This window comes from Bombyx mori, chromosome 8, assembly GCF_030269925.1.
Source record: "Bombyx mori chromosome 8, ASM3026992v2".
NCBI lineage: Eukaryota > Metazoa > Arthropoda > Insecta > Lepidoptera > Bombycidae > Bombyx > Bombyx mori.
In genome coordinates this window covers 6,593,112-6,611,664 of record NC_085114.1, presented here as the reverse complement: position 1 = coordinate 6,611,664, position 18,553 = coordinate 6,593,112, and the positions used below count along the sequence as shown (strand labels likewise).

Here is an 18,553-nt window from a genome sequence, read left to right as displayed (position 1 = left end):
TGAGCCCCGTGAGCTAACCTAGAATAGGTAGGAACTAAAAAAAAAACGGTGTCGGAGATGGCACGCACTTTTACTTTCAATGGTATATTAGATGAGTCAACGACCTTGAGGTCAGTTTTATGCCGGATCTATAGACATGTACTATAGGTAATGTTACCTTCAACGTCTTACGTCCTTCCGACGAAATTAACCATAAAAATATCATTTATTTTATCAACCACACGTGCATGAATTAGTACATATCTATTTATTTTTTTACAGGATGGCAAACGATTTGCTTTAACGCCATTGTTTTTTTTTATGGCAATAGTTTTAACTTTAAAAAAGATTGACATTGAATAGAGTGACTCATTTAGTAATGGAATAGAGTGTAAAAAGTAGTATGAATGTAGTCACTTATAATTTAAAAATCTATTTCCTAGAACTGCTGCTGTCAATGAGAGAGGCTGAGTAGGTTTCAAACAAAATAAGCTTGTAATGTTATTGTTTTGAATCAAAATGTCATCATTTGAAGAGAGTCCTATAATCAATGCTGATATTGAGGACGACGTTACGAATAGTCGTAGAAATCTAGTAGAAAATGAATTGGGTGAGTAAATTACCGTAACATTACTACATACCTCAACAAATTTTATGTTTTTACTTTATTGTTTGATCTAGGACAATGTACAGTTGTAATATATATTTTTTATTGCCAATTACAATTCCTGGTCATACGATTCTCATTACAAAATTAACAATAACGTTACTTTTTAATGAAATTTTGCTATTAAATAAGATTATCAAAAACAGTATTAACACCAATCTTATAATATCTTGTTGGCTTTTGCGGTTTGCACACCTGAATAAAACTATATTTATGCTTTATCTTCTGTTTATTTTGATCACTTTACAATTGTAATGATAATGAAGTATAGTTTTCTTTGTTATAAATTTGAATAATGGTCTGTTAACTGTTGTCTAAAAACGTAATGAAATAATTGCGTTTCTTTGTTGCAATATCAAACTCAATCTTAAACTATAAAAATCATTTTAATCAAAATAAAAATTTTAGTGGAAGAAACAACTGGGTGGGTGAAATGTCGGACAGTTCTGGGTATAATGGGTTTTCTTGGTTTTGCCATAGTATATGCTATGAGAGTGAATTTATCAGTTGCAATTGTTGCCATGGTGAATTCCACTACACCCCAACCATCAAATGATTCCTCATTAGATGTATGTGAAGCCAATCCTGTTAGTAATACAACTAAACCTACAGTAAGTTATTATATTTTATTTCTGTTGATGCACTGTTGATTATATCATATTGCCCCTAATTTTATGGTCATTTTATAAATATATTTGCATGATGATTGTTAATCAACAGCATAAGTAAAAATTGGTTCATTATAATGCTAAACAGCCAGTACATAAATAAATTGCAAATTTGTGATTATTCTGAAAATTAGCACTTTTTTAACCAATTGTCACTAAAGTTCAATTCAAAAACTCTAACTCATACTGCACATATGCAAGTCTGATACAAGAATAGCCTTCAAGTATCGATATATTCTTAAACTGTAGGAAAATTATTATTCAGATGAAATCGAGAGTGTTGATATAATTTTGATTAACTCAGCATCTCACTCTAATAAAGCTAGTGACAAGCAATTTAAAAATAACCCTTATGAATAAATAATGTATTTTGAATTGAACTCGTCAACCCTTCAATTTGCAGAATGGTGAATTTAATTGGACAGAACAGCAGCGCAGTCTGGTTTTAGGTTCATTCTTTTATGGTTACGTTCTAACACAGGTAAAAAAAATTTATCACCCAGTAGTTTATATTTCAATTCAATATCTAAAAGTATTTATGTTTGGTGAAAATTCTTTTTTCAGATACCGGGTGGTCGAATAGCAGAATTATATGGTGGGAAACTTGTCTATGGTTTAGGTATATTCTTCACTGCAGTATTTACAATATTAAGTCCTATTGCTGCATATACGAACTTCTGGTTCTTTATAATTGTACGAGCCCTGGCAGGATTGGCTGAAGGAGTCACATATCCTGCCATGCATGCTATGCTTGCTAAATGGATCCCACCTCTGGAAAGATCCAAGTTTGCAGCTTATGTTTATGCAGGTATTTAAACACTTAAACTAATTCTTTTAACAAGAATAGTAATTGTAACTGAGAATATTGTTTAAAACTTTGTAGTTTTTAATAAATTAAAAATAAAATTGGCAGATACTTTTAGATGTTAAGTGGATATAAACTAATTAAATGTATTAATTACACTGAATGCTTTAGAATATACAGGACAGTAAAATGTGTGATCTAAACACCACTATTGGTACAACATATTGCATATCACTGATAAGAATGAATGATGAGTAATTTTAACATTATGATAGCTTCCTTTTTTGTATCTCGTTAATATTTCAGGTTCAAATATTGGAACAGTGGTCACATTACCAATATCAGGGTGGCTATGCACACTAGAGTTTGCAGGTGGATGGCCACTCTGTTTTTACATTTTCGGTGGACTCGGAGTGGTGTGGTTTATTGGATGGCTCTTCCTCATCTACGATTCACCACAAAAACACCCTAGGATATGTCCTAAAGAAATTGAATATATTGCAGGAAGCATAGGAAATGCAGAGGTGTGTTTGTTTTCTAATTACCACACTACTTAAAAATATAGATCTGCGCATGTAGCTTTAATAAAAGCAGCGTGTAGGGCATTAAAAATCTGGATATGGAATTAATATTTCGATGCCTCCAATGAACATACTCTAACTCAAAATTTTGAAATTTTCGTTTTTGTCGCAAATCACTTCACTATTTTAAAAGTATTACAAATCATAATTGATGGGGTTCGAAGCAAGAGTAAATCAGCTAGTTACAAAAGAAAAAACCATAAATATATCTGCAATAGTGAAGATTTTATCAACTTTTTTCGTTTAAACGCTCCTCCTGTAAACCTACGAATTTGGAGTTTATTCATTGGAGGCATCGATTTTATATACAAATTCACTGTGTTCATTTGTCAACACTTAACACAATATCTGACTGAAATATTGTTTGCCGTCTCGTATTAATTAATTTAGGCAGGTTAGAAAAAAAAAAACTTCGTACATAATAAAAACAGTATAAACTTCACATCTGAGTACTACACTTAATTATTCGCAGCTGTAGTAGAAAATGTAGGTTGCAAAAGTGAATCATTATAGTTTAATAGCAGCATCAAATCACTTATTTATTCAAATTTGAACACTAACTCAAGAGCATAAGGTGTATGTAACTAATTTGTTCATTAAGAGAAGTACTACGTAACATGAGTAATAACATACAATGCAATACAAACACAAACCTGTAAACCTAAAAAAAATTCCATCTTGAAACAGATAATGCTACCATGAGTTTATCTATGTAAAATAAACCTCATTCTGTTTACAACATTCGATTAAAACAAAAGGATTTTTCAGAGAATTGTAAAAAAGAATTAATTGCCCAAATGTATGGACGAGTTCACGGTCCACCAGGTGTTAAATGATTTCTGGAGCCCATAGACATCAACAACGTAAATGCCGCTATCCACCTTTAGATATTCAGTCCAGGTCTCAGTTTTATATTACAACGGCAGGCTCACCCTTCAAATCGAATCTCATTACTGCTTCTCGGTAGAAATAGACAGCGTGGTGGTATCTATCTACCTGTGCGGGCTCACAACACGTCCTACCACCAGTATATTAAAGTCTTAACACAACTTGACAGCTAATTTCACTACCGACAAAGGCTCCTGTCTGCTTAGTACGAGTTTTTTAACGTTCTCGATAGCGTAAAAGTTTACTCAAATTTGTGTGGAGTTGGAACTTCTGCCTACGTTTGACGCTAGGGGCGTTGTTCCACTTGCATACAAATTTTAGTTAACTTTAACGCTATCGAGAACGTTAAAAAAGTCGCACTAAGCACACTGGTATTGACGATAACCTAGAAAAGGGTTATCCATAGAAAAATACCACTTTTCGTTAGGTGGGTCACTGGATGTCTCTGTGACGTACGTCCTATGATGATTTTTGATGTGTTTTTATTTATTTTACTTTTGATCGTAGTAAATTGTTCGATTGTAAATAATCATACTGGTGGTAGGACACACTTGTGAGTCCGCGCGGGTAGGTACCACCGCCCTGCCTATTTCTGCCGTGACGCAGTAATGCGTTTCGGTTTGAAGGGTGGGGCAGCCGTTGTAACTATACTGAGATCTTAGAACTTATATCTCAAGGTGGGTGGCGCATTTAAGTTGTAGATGTCCATGGGCTCCGGTAACCACTTAACACCAGGTGGGCTGTGAGCTCGTCCACTCACCTAAGAAAAAAAAAACATCTGTTCCTTGCTTCATTATTGTTTGTGGTTTAATAGGAAGAAAAACCCTCAATGCCGATACCATGGTGCAAGTTCCTGACGTGCGTTCCGCTGTGGGCCATCCTGATCGCGCAATGCGGACAATCGTGGGTCTTCTACACTCAGTTTACAGAAATGCCTACTTATATGGACAATATTCTGCATTTCGATATAGTATCTGTAAGTATGTCTGAAACGTTTTTACTACAGTTACTCTTCAAATTTAGTTTTATCAATTTTAATTTAATTAGAGGAAAGGAGCTGACGAAGTTCGGTGAATAGGGAGTGTAGTACTATAATGCTATTACCAGATACCAACTTGAAGGGCTCGGCATTGCGTGCATATACCAATCACTTAAATCGAAAAAGAAATCTTTATACAACTCTCACGAAACGACATAATTTTTATTTTTATTGCATAGCTTGGTGGACGATCTCACGGCCCTTCTGATGTTAAGTGGTTACCAGAGCCCATAGACATCTACAACGAAAATGCCGCCACCCACCTTGAAATATGAGTTCTAATGTCTGAGTATAGTTACAACGGCTGCCCCGCCCTTCGAACCGAAACGTATTACTGCTTCACAGCAGAAATAGGCAGGGTGGTGGTCCTACCCGTGCGGACTCACAAGAGGTTCTACCACCAGTAATTACGCAAGTTATAATTTTGCGAGTTTGATTTTTATTACACGATATTATTCCTTCACCGTGGAAGTCACTCATGAGCATTTGTAAAGTATGTATTTCATTAGGACCATTGGTACCCGCCCCGCGGGGTTCGAACACCGGTGCATCGTTCAACACGAATGCACCGGACGTCTTATCTTTTAGGATTTAGTTTTAAATTACATTAATTGAATAAATTATTTTAATAATTAATTTTGAAATATATTTTTCAATTGAAATATTGAATATGATAATATTTTTACAGAACGCTGAACTGAGTGCGCTGCCGTATTTAACGGCTTGGATCGGCGGTGTGGTTCTGTGCACGATCGCGGACTGGACTATTGCTAAAGGATGGATCAGCCGACTCAATAGTATGAAACTCTGGAATACTGTTGGTGAGTGTTTTTTTATTTATTTTTGCTGTCTGGAATTTTCCTGGAATTGCATGGAATGAGCTCACGGCTTATCTGATGCTGAGTTATTACTGTTTTTCACTGACGTCCGCAATTCTAAGCCGCTGCTAACTGGAACTGCTGAGGTGTCCTCTCAAATCACTCACAATAACTAAGAATTATTATGTAATTATTCAGCACAGTTAGAACTTAATCTGAATTATTTAAAAGCTTATTATATTTATTCTGATGAATCAATGTTGAATCCTACTCAACACAGAGTAGTGGTATTGTGAAGTGAATTCTCAACTGCGTAATCCTAATTTCATGGATTGCTTAGACTCGAACTATACTGAGACCTTAGAACTCATATCTCAAGGTAGGTGGCGGCATTTACTTAGTAGATGTCTATGAGTTCCGGTAGCCACTTAACATCAGGTGGGCCGTGAGCTCGTCTACCCATCTAAGCAATAAAAAATATATTTGAATGGTTGTGTCTATGGGAAGACTTTAACTCTACTCTCTGGGACGACTTTAAGGTATGTTTGAAGAGATCTTATATTTTTTTTTTATTGCTTAGATGGGTGGACGAGTTCACAGCCCACCTGGTGTTAAGTGGTTACTGGAGCTCATAGACATCTACGTCGTAAATGCCCCACTCACCTTGAGATAAGTTCTAAGGTCTCAAGTATAGTTACAACGGCTGCCCCGCCCTTCAAACCGAAACGCATTACTGCTTTACGGCATTTATATATATAGAGCCACATACAGCTCAAAGTGGAAGAAGGAAACTAGGAAGGTTAACTCTAGCCACGATGAGCCATGAGACTACCACAGAAGGTCACGCGTGAGGTTGATGTTGCAGCTGCGTTCTTGCCTGCGTTCGGCATCCTCGGCATCGCGTGGGCCGGCTGCGACAAGTTTGCGGTCATGTTGCTGCTAAGTGCAGCCTCGGCTTTCGGCGGAGCGTCTTATGCGGGTAAGAAAATTTATAGTAGAGTTTGCCTACGTTTGCCGCCAGGGGCGCTGTTCCAATTGCATACAAATTTAAGTTAACTCTTACGCTATCGAGAACGTTAAAAAAAGTCGCGCTAAGCACACTGGTATTGACGACATCCATAGTAAAGGCTTATCCGTTGAAAAATACCACTTTTCATTAGGTGGGTCACTGGATTTCTCTGTGACGTCCTATGATGGTTTTTGATGTGATTTTTATTTTACTTTTGATCGTAGTAAATTGTTCGATTTTAAATAAACATACAATATCTGTTCCTCGCTTAATTATCGTTTATGGCTTAATAGGAAGAATACAAATTTAAATTAAGTTTTACGTTATCGAGAACGGTAAAAAACTCGCACTAAGCACACCGTCTGTGGTGAAACGCCCGTTTGTTAAGGCGACGTATGCGCCACCTGTCGCACGTTGAACGTAACATGACAACTTATAAGCATACAAGTATTGTTTGCTATATCACTACATAGTATAAAACAAAGTCACTTTCTCGGTCCCTATATCCCTGTGTATGCTTAAATCTTTAAAACTACGCAACGGATTTTCAGTTTTTATTAATAGATAGTTTTTTTTTTTCTACCTAAGCTGAGAGCCTTGAGAGGCCATACCAGCGTAGTCTTAACTTGTAAGTGAGCTCACGGAGCTCAAACCTGACGACGTTGCTAACACGAAACCTAGCAAGAGCCGTGCTTCGCAGAATCTACCACCGGATCGGAAGCGCGACCCACTGTAGATAGAGTGATTGAAGAGGAAGGATTATATGTATAATAACATCCATTAAATAGTGGAGAAATCAATAATAAATTACAGTTTCCGAAGCGAAACGAGGGCGGGTCGCTGGTAAAAGTACAAAGTCGAATGAATAAAATTAATGTTTTATATTTTATTATTTAGGTAACCAAATGAACCATATAGATCTGTCGCCGCAGTTCGCGGGCACGATGTACGGTATAACGAACGCAGCTAGCAACGTGTGCGGCTTCATGGCGCCGTACGTTGTCGGGCACATTATAAAGACAGATCAGGTACGTTTTTATTTTATTTTAAATAAAGAAAAAAACAGTTTTATTGTTTAAATGTACTGTTACGCGCCGGGGTTCGAAATTAATAAAATTCTACCGAAGTATAAATTAAAACTCTATTTAACTTAAAACACTTAACGAACACTTCAAAATTCCATTACCATTCTGGTGAGAATCATTGCTGAATGAAGAATTTGTTTCTAATACCATTAAGACTTTGACATGGTGTGTCTCATGTTGTGATAAACGCTTAGCTTCAGGTAGGACATGAACTCGTCCGCCCGCCTACACATTACAAGCGTTCCATTTCAAAGCATGCTATTGTTACGCCGGCAAGAGTAACGCCATCTATCGCCGGATAGCAGAAAGGAATATCAAAGGATCTAATAACGCCCAGAGCGCTCGAGAAGTACAACGCCATCTATCGTCAAATGGCGGAAACGCATATCGAAAATACTCGACCTATGAGAACGGTTCTCAATAATTCTAGGGATGTCGTATCGACTATAAAAGCGTTGCAGATATGACACAGAGGCAGTTAGTAATCGGAACTACTGAAAGCGAAACAGCGAACGGATCACCTGAAGCGAAGCGGAAGAATTGAATTGAGAACTTTAAAGTGTTCGTTAAGTGTTTTAAGTTAAATAGAGTTTTAATTTGCACTTCGGTAGATTTTTTATTTATCACGAACTCCAGCGCGTAACACTATTGCTGTGTTATAGAACAATATTATTTTACATCCTAGTCGATATCAGAAATGAATACATTTCTTATGTCCACAGCAAACCCTGGGTCAGTGGCGTGAAGTCTTTTATCTCGCGGCCGCTATCGATCTCGGAGCGAACTTGTTCTATTTGTTCTTCGCCAGTACCGAGGAGCAGGTGAATAATTCATTAAATTAATTCTAATAGCACACTCAATATTGTATACTTAATAAAACTCTGATTGCGATTCAGCGTTTATAAGCAACGATTATTTTCTAGAGTAACTTTTAAATCCTACGACGAGTCAACTGCTTTTTTGTTCTTTATTGATTGCCTTGTCGTCTCGAAAAATATTTTATGATTGATGTTATATTGAAGCCAGTTGAAATGATTGACATAGGCTAATTTCCGTTTGTTGGAAAAAGTAATAAATTACTCTGTATTATTTTCTCACGTTCAATAAAACTTCATAGCATATCTTTATAAAAAAATATTTCCTCGATCCTTTCTTGGTGGAACATAACAAGCGATGGAAGTCTCGATGGTAAAGCTTGTTCCACTCTTCAAACTGTATGGCTTAACTGCAGAAGTGAGAAGTGAGAAAGTCGCAAGAAATGCGCATGCGCATGCGCATCATATTATTAGCACTTGCGATTTCGTATTTTGCATGCCATGCTCACATTTACCAAAACTACATGGTCATTGTGAATTCAATGTACATTTCCCTTCTTTGAAATTGTAAATGTTAGTTGAGTGCACATTACCCAAACGAGGAGGGAAATGTGCACATTTACCGGAAAATGTGTACATTTGTGTAAAGTTACATATATATATGTATACGATTTGTTCCATTTCAGGATTGGTCACGTCCGGACAACGACGACATGACAGCATCAGCCCCGGTCGAAAGTATTTTGTTCCCAGAGTCGTAGTGACAGCCCTCACCGGCTGCGCCCCACGCCGACACTCCGCTGTAGCCGCGACCTTGTGCCGTCATACTATGTACAATCATAACGACTACAATACAGTGATACTATAATAACAGTAATACCTAGTATATCAGGTAATATGTTTATTAACAAAACGATATTCGGTGTAGTATAATGTGAAATGGTCTTTAGACGTTTTAATGTCTTGTAGCTCAAAATCAATTATTATTAATAGACAATTATAACTACTACCATACAGTGACGCTATAATAATAGTGATACCTAGTATATCTGGTAATATGTTTATTAACAAAACGATATTCGGTGTAGTATAATGTGAAATGGTCTTTAGACGTTTTAATATCTTGTAGCTCAAAATCAATATTAATAGACAATCATAACGACTACCATACAATGATACTATAATAACAGTAACACCTAGTATATCAGGTAACATGTTTATTAACAAAACATGATTCGGTGTAGTATAATGTGAAATGCTCTTTAGACGTTTTAATGTCTTGTTGCTCAAAATCGATATATTATTATTAATAGTAGAATTCTGTGTGTTTTCTTCAGATTCCTATTGCATTTGTTTGGATGTCGTTAGAATTTGCAAATCGTAATACATATTTATGCCTATAAACCCGTGCGTCCCGTCAGGAACGGAATTTCTTACTTTCGACGCTCTTCGAAGATAAGCATATGATTTCATTCTTAACGCCACTATCATAAGGTCCAAATTTATAAATATAGATTTATGAGTACTTTAGTCTTTACCTGATTATGTTTTAAGGCCAGATTTGCGTACGGTTAAGTCAAGAGATAGGGTTTTAATATTACGTGACAGATTCTATGAGTGAATCTTTATCGAGTTAAGCAAAATCCCTTCGAACAAGACTAATTTATTAGTTTTTCAAGCCCTATGAGACTATGGATACGTATTAGCGAATATTAATGCGTGTATTATCATGGCAACGTTTCAATGATTGTACTTATAATTTGTATGTGCTAATAAAGACGTGGAGTCGGTTACGACTATATCTTTTGAATCTAGCACAAAACTGAATTAAAATATATTACGTATTTAATACGTTAATTAGTTAAGTAGATTCAATTTGAATGTTAATGATACGATTATTATGATATTAAAAGATATTCCTTTGTAATCTAGTTCCATGTTTATTACTGATTACAAAAAAATGTATCATTAGTGATGTACATAATATTTCTTTATTGGTGTCAGTGTGCTTAGTGCGAGTTCTTTAACGCTCTCGATAGCGTAACAGTTAATTCAAATTTGTATGGAGTTGGAACGTTTGCCTAAGTTTGCCGCTAGGGGCGCTGTTCCGAATGCATACAAAATTGGGTTAACTTTTACGCTATCGAGAACGTTAAAAAACTCGCACTAAGCACAGAGGTCGCGATGTGAGTTCGTACGGAGTGAAATCACTTGCCTGAAATCACTTGAAATCACTTGCTATTTCTGTGAACCTACGCGAGTAACAATATTACATATTACAATGCTATTGCAACTTTAATCCTTGGCTCAAGTTTGATGCAGGCATGTCTGAAAACCGCCTAACATCAGATACGTCATTGCTTTTTTTTGCCTACCTACACTATTAGAAAATGCTTATCTTTGACTGCGATTGAAGAGTAAAATAATTATAGTAGAATTATTTTGTCCGTTCAGTTTGGGTCATAAAAAATCGGAGCGGTGCAGCGAGTATTTCGCTCTCTCTTCCACTCACGAGCCTATGGACGGGCATAGTGATGCGCATTATTGTTGTCGATAAGCGTTATCGATAGTGTATTTAGTTTTGTCATTTTGTGGGCTAGTGATAAAAATGAAAGAAAAAATCACTAATCGAACACTTACATCACATATCGCCACAGCAAGTTAACGAGAACGGCAGACATTAATCGGGATCTATTCTCATTTCAGTGAAAAATTTTAACACATTGTTGATAATAATAACACGTGCTTGTACTGATATATTTCAGTCGGATGATTTTTTTTTGTTTGTAAGGTATTATTGCGAATAGAGAAATAATAGGAAATAATGTGTGTAGATATATGTGTTGACATACACTGGTATTATACTTAGCTGACGTCGAGATATGATGAGGATTACCAGTGAGACAACTACTGCTACTGTGAGGTATGTTCTTGTCCGCCAAAGATAATTAGATAATTCACTAAAATAATACTTTTTTTAATTAGGTAAAAATGTAAAGGCTTTTTCACATGGCCATGGTGATATTGGTGAATCTAAGATATATATATTTTTTTGTGTACAAGTAAAGGACTCGCCTGACGTCCTAACTGTTGAAAAACAATTAATCGAAACTATTATAATATATCCGAAACTCAATCGTTTTATAATTAAGTATCATGTGATATAGTTATATGGCGTAACATTTATTTGGAAATAATACAATTGAATTCAATACTGGTATTTGATGTCGAAGGCAAAATTCTATTGGTTTCGAAGTATAATATAGGCCCGAAAGAATTCATCACAATTGTTATGGCATGTGAAAAGTTATATTAAACAGTATAAATATATTTAAAAGAAATTATAGTATAATTATTTTAAAATGTGGGTAGCTTAATATATAAACTCTGATAATAAAGGGGTGCTCTGTGTCAGTAAACTATGACAATACTTTTCAATTAATTCTTTATACATGCTATGTACCGGATATTAATCACTTAATTCGCCATTAGTATTTTACCTCATATATGATTGAGAATGAAACGATAACTTAAATAAGACATAAGCTAGAAATTACTGTTGCCGACAGAAGCACACGAAAGTATACGAACAAAGGGAATATGTCTTTATTTTATTATTATTTTTCGCCTGGTATTAGATGTGTGTATATCCAGATATCACCATCCCGCTTGAGGCATGAGGTCGTAGTCTCAATTGTACTGTATAACGGCTTCAACCGGGTACGAAAAATTGCGTCGCGGCATAAACTTATGATTTTAACTTATGCTATTGTTTTATTAACCAAATAATAGATGTGGGGAAATTAAAAAAAAACCGTGTCTTATCGGGTTCATCCAAAAAAATCGTGGAACTCTTAGTAAATATTAATTGTTTTACTGAGAGGTTATTCATTTCATCTAACAGCTATTTTATCTCAATTATAATTCCATTTCTTTCGCTTTTAATACAACACATTAGTCGCAGGATTTTGTTACATAAGATTTAGCTGTACGAATTACATTCTCTTTGTCTGCCCCAGTAGATGAAAGGACTATTAAAAAAAAACTGCTTCCGGGAACGATTCCCTTTCACTGTTTATGTTCGATTAATATATTCATCTCAGAAATGCAAATACATAAATGTGAATTAATACGAATACGTGTACAGGTAACCTTCCTATAACACGGTAAATACGTTTGCCACTAAGTCCCGTGTTATGCGAAATCGTGTTATATGACACTAGAAGCCACTAGGAAAAGTTTTTTTTTTATTCTACCTACGCTGATAGCCTTGAGAGGCTATTTCAGCTTCACCTTAACATGTAGGTGACTTTATGTAGGTTGACATGTAGGCTACTCATGGGACTCAAACCAGAAGTGTTGCTAACACTGGCCCTAGCAAGATCCGTGCTTCGCAGAATCTACCACCGGATCGGAATCGCGACCCACTGAGAAGATCCGGCGAGAAACTCAGTGGCCTGTGTCTATGGGTTTAGAAGGGTAATATGCTATGTCTGTATGTCTTTTTTACCTAACATTAAAACAAGTTGTAAAGTTTCGGTTACTCCAATATTGTGTGTTCATATAGCATAATGTAATTTTCTAAATAATTTTCAACAAAAAATTCGTGTTGTAAAAGTACCGTATTATAAGAGGGTTTTGGAGATTTTTCTTTTCGTGTTAGAGAGGAACCGTGTTGTTAAAGGAGTAGTTTTGACATAAATTTTTATTTTTATTTTATTATTACATACCTATTATTATTTTTATTTTATTCCGAAATTGTAATTATTGTTTTTATTTAGTTTTGATATTCTATATTATTATGAAATGTTATTGTTAATGAATGTAATATAGATGCAAAATCTGAAGTAAATGAAATAAATAAATAAAATAAAATACCGTGTTATAGGAGGGTTGCCTTTATTTGAAAACAAGTATTATAAATATTTAAAATAAATTGAATTAAAATTAAATCATAGAGATCTTTAGTATGGAGCGTTATTTTGCTCAGCAGTACTGAAAAATATAATAACGCTTCAGCCTATATTAAGCATACGTTATAACAAATTAGCTTTTTGATCAGAGAAGAAATCAAAACAACATTCGTATTGATTAAGCACTTATTAAGTCTCTGAAATAAAACTTATTAATATTAGTTGTTAAAACGGTAACATCTCTATTAATGTAAGTACGTGTAATCTGAAACAATTTTAGTGAAGCACTTAAACGAATAACAATGAGAAAAAAAATACGCTGTTTATTTGAATTAATAATCTATAATCATTCCAAAAATATCTTAGTTTAAATAATATACTTTGTTTTAAACGAAACTTTTTATCCTTTAAGGGTATTTCAGGCTGCAATATAATTAGATTAAACTTTTATCAAGTATCACAAATATTGATAAGCTATTTATATTAGATGTGGTTTTGAAAAAAAAAGACTAACTATGATGTCTTGTGTTTGTTTGTCGACTTAAGAAAATCTTTGTTTTCGAAATTCATCCAAATATACAAACACGCTAATTATATAGGCACGTCTTCTGCATAGAACAATTTATTTATATTATGTTATTAGCATGTTTTAATCAATTCAACAAAACCAGTATTCGCATACGCTGTGAATTTCTAAATCAAGTCTAACTTTGATACAAAATAATTAGGGATAGCTAAATAAAATAGTAAAAACTGATACCTTTATTAATATCATGACGTCTATATTTATAAAACATTTAGCCTAATCTATACACGATCTGCATTAAATTTTATCGAATCTAATACATTTCTTGACTTATTGTTAAGTATATTTCGTAATTGAATGTATGTTAATCTTGTTTACATTTAATTTGCTGTGATTATAATATTGGCAGAGAATAAAATAAAATAAAAAAAACTAGTTTTTAAATGTTTTGGTAATGTCATTGTATGTAATATTATGTAAATTATGAACATATATTTTTGTGACGAACACAAATAAATTTTTAATAAATTTAATCGTTATTTATTTCATCTCTGACATTTAGATTCGCATTGCCAGCGTTTTTTGAAATAACTTCAATTTGGGCAGTATCCGTAATGACGTATATTTTTTGGGTACAAATTACGGTCGCCTCGACGTGAGATGATTATAGCTCGCAGACACAGCGAGGGCGAAATTCCACACCGATCTGGTACGCTATCGGCGGCTCGCCCTCGATTCTCACCGTAATTACCGCGTGCGTGAACGATCGGCGCCTGTCAATACTAATATTTGTTTTCGCCCCCGAGTGCCTCCTGCCCTGCACGAGAACATTTATCTCAACGACGTGTGGTCACATATAATTATGACAGTCGTCAATTTCGCAGAGATTGCTGGGAGGAGGCAGGTGCGACATTCTCTGATGCGCGTTGGACATGCTGGTTCACTCGTAGCTTCAACGGCGGATCCAGGGGGGGTCATGGGGGTCATGACCCCACCCCCCTGGTGTTCCAAGACTTAGGTGGACCACTAATTGATTTAAAAAAAACTACGGACGCTATTAATGATACTTTACTTTTGATTCCGTGCCTGATAGTGCTTCTCTGGATGTCTTTAAGAGAAGATGGAAATATGTACGTGTATATGTACAAGTTATTGTGTTAAATTTTTCAAGTGTACAATAAAGAATAAATATTTTTAAGTACAAGTACTTACGTACTTGAGTGGCAACCGCTTGGCAGGAAAAGACCTGGTCGCCCTGTACACACTTGGCGACGCACCGTAGAGAGTGAGATGAGGACTGCCAACGTGACCTGGAGTGATGTCAAGGAGCAAGCGCAAGACAGGGTAAAGTGGAGACAACTTGTGAGGGCCCTATGTACCAGCGGGGTACCCTAAGACTACAACAACAACAACAACAACTTACGTACAATAATAAAATACCTACTTTTTACTTGTATCTATTGTTATTAAAAATTAAATTATAAGTTCTTGACTTGACCACGACTATGTGACCCCCTCCTGGCGCCAAAGCTGGATCCGCCCTTGCGTAGCTTCGTTGTGAAATAATGCGGTTTTAAATATCACAAACATAATTTCGACGGCCGTTATCCTTCTTTGGTTACTTGTTTTGTTTCTTAAGAAAATATTTATGTTACATTCACGATATTTTAAGTTTGTAAACGGTAATTTTGAAAAGATCCAAAACGCATAAACCTTTCTGCGACGAACATCGTAAAAGTTGTAAATAAAGGAAAAGAGTTCCAAACAATGGCGCAGTTATTGGCAAACCCTTGCAATTAAACGTTAACAAGGTATTATTGTTGGGTTGGGCGCGTGTTTGCTAAGCATTTTCGACGGTATTGTCCTTTGTCGATCGACTCAAACCATCAATTTGACTGCGAAAGACCCGAGGTTTGGTACTACGATATGCGATAAATATGAAGAAAAACTTTACGAGCCGCCAAAGGCAACGCGAATACAGCGAACAAAGCTTTACTGCCGATGTGTTTATGACGTTCGTCTTCGTTTAATTATGTTTTTGACTCACAAAATAATATAATAGTTGGCGTCCTTAGTCCCTTGTTGCGTTAGAAATGAAAAGGACTAACGGTATATGTGTAAAATGGTTCGATGTCTATTGTTTAATGAAAAAAAATATGGTTTTGGATCAAAAGTACAGCTTACACTTCTCGGTAAATTTTTTGAAAAATATTTTACTCTGGATTATTTTAATTTTATACCATACTTATTCGATTTATATAACAAAATATCCACAATACTATCAGATTATTTGTAATCAAACGACTTACTGCTAGTTGTTAAACCGTATTGTTTCTTTTTTTTTCCTGCCTAAGCTGAAAGCCTTGAGAGGCTATATCAGCGTAGCCTTAATTAGTAGGTGAGCTCACGGGGCTCAAACCTGATGACGTTGCTAACACGAACCTTAGCAAGTCTGGTTAGATGATTAGACTCATAGACGTCCATATGATCGAACGCGGCTGTGAGCTACTGTTTACGGGTTGACGACCTACTAAGAGCGTCCGCGAACGATCCAGAATCGAAAACAGTCAGACGTCGCCCCAAACACGTCATTTCGGATCCTCCCGATCCACTAACGGTGCTTTTAGGTACCTCAAGCACCGTGTATCGTTCTCGTCGAACCCGTCGCTTACGACGAAGGGCTCGACGAGTAAATTAACCCTCAGACAGCCCACTGAGTTTCTCGCCGGATCTTCTCAGTGGGTCGCGTTTCCGATCCGGTGGTAGATTCTGCGAAGCACTGCTCTTGCTAGGGTCAGTGTTAGCAACTCTCCTGTTGAGCCCCGCGAGCTCACCTACAAACGTTAGGGTGAAGCTGAAATAGCCTCTCAAGGCTATCAGCATAGGTAGGAAAAAAAAAAAAAAAAAAAAAAAAAAAAAAATCAGGCCACGGATTCTTCCAAAAAAAGCAAAATTGTATATTAGGAATTTCATATTTTGCGCTTTTTCACTTTGACACATGTATGTACTTACTATCCTTATATTTTGTAAGTCAGTGAAATTCGTCACGGGGGAAATAAAGGAGCGAAGTGGCAACGTGGTGAACATTTTAGGGTACGGCAATTATGTAGCGGTTTGTAACGACCCCTTGGTTTTCGGTAACTAAAAACTGGCGCTGTCAACAACAAAAAGAATATCTACTGTACCCTTTTTTCGAAACAAAAACGAATAAATAAATGCTTTCCCGCTATTATTAGGTGTGTTTATATTGTTTTACAAAAAGTAAGTAATTTAAGTCCTCAGGTTAGAGCCCCGTTAGCTCACTTACTCGCCCGGTTACGGTAGCGTAACCCCCTAGGCAATCAGCTTAGGTAGGAGGAAAAAAAAAGTAATTTACCAAGGGCAATTTTCCATATATTTTTTTCATTTTATATTTAACTAGCGGCCCGCTCCGGCTCCGCTCGGGACTTTAACAAAAATTTGAACGATATTTAACGTTGCTTTATTTTTTTAAATAAAAGAACACTTATTGCGGCATAACCATAATAGTTAGACATATGCTGTCACGACACTTTTTGTAAATAATAATGTGTTCTACAAAGTCTTAGTACATTATTTTATTCTATCATCAATAGTTTTCGCAGGGCACGCGATGTAAAGAATATTTTATGTAATTTGTTTGCAACCTGGGTTACATTATTGGAGTTTTAGTAAGGATCCCTAATTTTTTTCAAAAAAGATTATCGCCTATGTTACTTGAGAATAGCGTAGCTTCCAAACAGTGGAAGAGTTTTTCAAATTGGTTCAGTAGTTTCGGAGCCTATTCAATACAAACAAACAAACAAATCTATCCTCTTTATAATATTAGTATACCTATAGATTAAAAAGTGGCAGTAAAAAATAATTTAAAAGTACAGATTACAGCAGTTAAAGCGAGTTATTTTTAAATTTTAATTGAACTAATAGGTGAACAAGCTAACGGATCATCTGGGATTAAGTCCTTAAGGAATCTCTTAGACTGCACAACGTGAAACCCACCATCTATCGTGAGATAGGTCGATGTCTTAATTACTTGTTCAGTTTTGTGAACCAATTTGCAAACCAAGTCATACTTCTTACAGCCAAGCTCGAAATACATAGGGAGGCTATCGGGATCCGAACAATGAAATTACCATAATATGTTGTACTACAATTATAGAACACCTTGTGATTGATGTTCAAAAACTGTTACATTTATTAGATTTTAATCACTGATTTAAAAAGCAAAACATATCCTTTCGTCTACAATGTAAATGCCGCCACCCACCTTGAGATATGAGTTCTGAGGTCTCAGTATAGTTACAACGGCTGCCCCTCCCTTCAAACCGAAACGCATTATTGCTTCACGGCAGAAATAGGCTGAGTAGTGAAACCTACCCGTGCGGACTCACAAGAGGTCCTACCACCAGTATTTCATACCAATAGTTAATGTTTCTTTTAATTTAATCATAGTCTAGTACAATCCTTAATAATTCTTTTTTGATTGTTCATTTATTGAGGTCAGGTTGCATATTGTACAGTTATTTACAGTTCCCGAAAACCAAAACAGATAATACTTGTGGGTGTGGGTGTGTTACATAAATTGTGGGGGCAACATTTATAAATCGTTTCTTATTTTACTAAGCTGTTGGCACTGCTTCCGACAAAAAATAATAATTACGAATTAATAATTAATAAACCAGTGCCCGAATTAATAATCCAGTTTTTCCCTTAAATAAAAATAATAAAATAAAAAAATAAAA

General features: G+C 35.6%; 1 protein-coding gene across 1 annotated transcript; it reads left to right on the top strand.

Moving 5' to 3' along the window:
* Positions 1-338: 338 nt before the first annotated feature.
* Positions 339-14,326, top strand: LOC101741883 (sialin). The gene is made up of 11 exons (XM_004932018.5): positions 339-589; positions 1,055-1,257; positions 1,718-1,795; positions 1,879-2,122; positions 2,426-2,643; positions 4,403-4,564; positions 5,316-5,448; positions 6,311-6,424; positions 7,352-7,482; positions 8,262-8,360; positions 9,041-14,326. Exons 1-11 carry the CDS (start codon positions 499-501, stop codon positions 9,113-9,115), a joined length of 1,548 nt encoding a protein of 515 aa, XP_004932075.1. The 5' UTR covers positions 339-498; the 3' UTR covers positions 9,116-14,326.
* Positions 14,327-18,553: the final 4,227 nt, after the last annotated feature.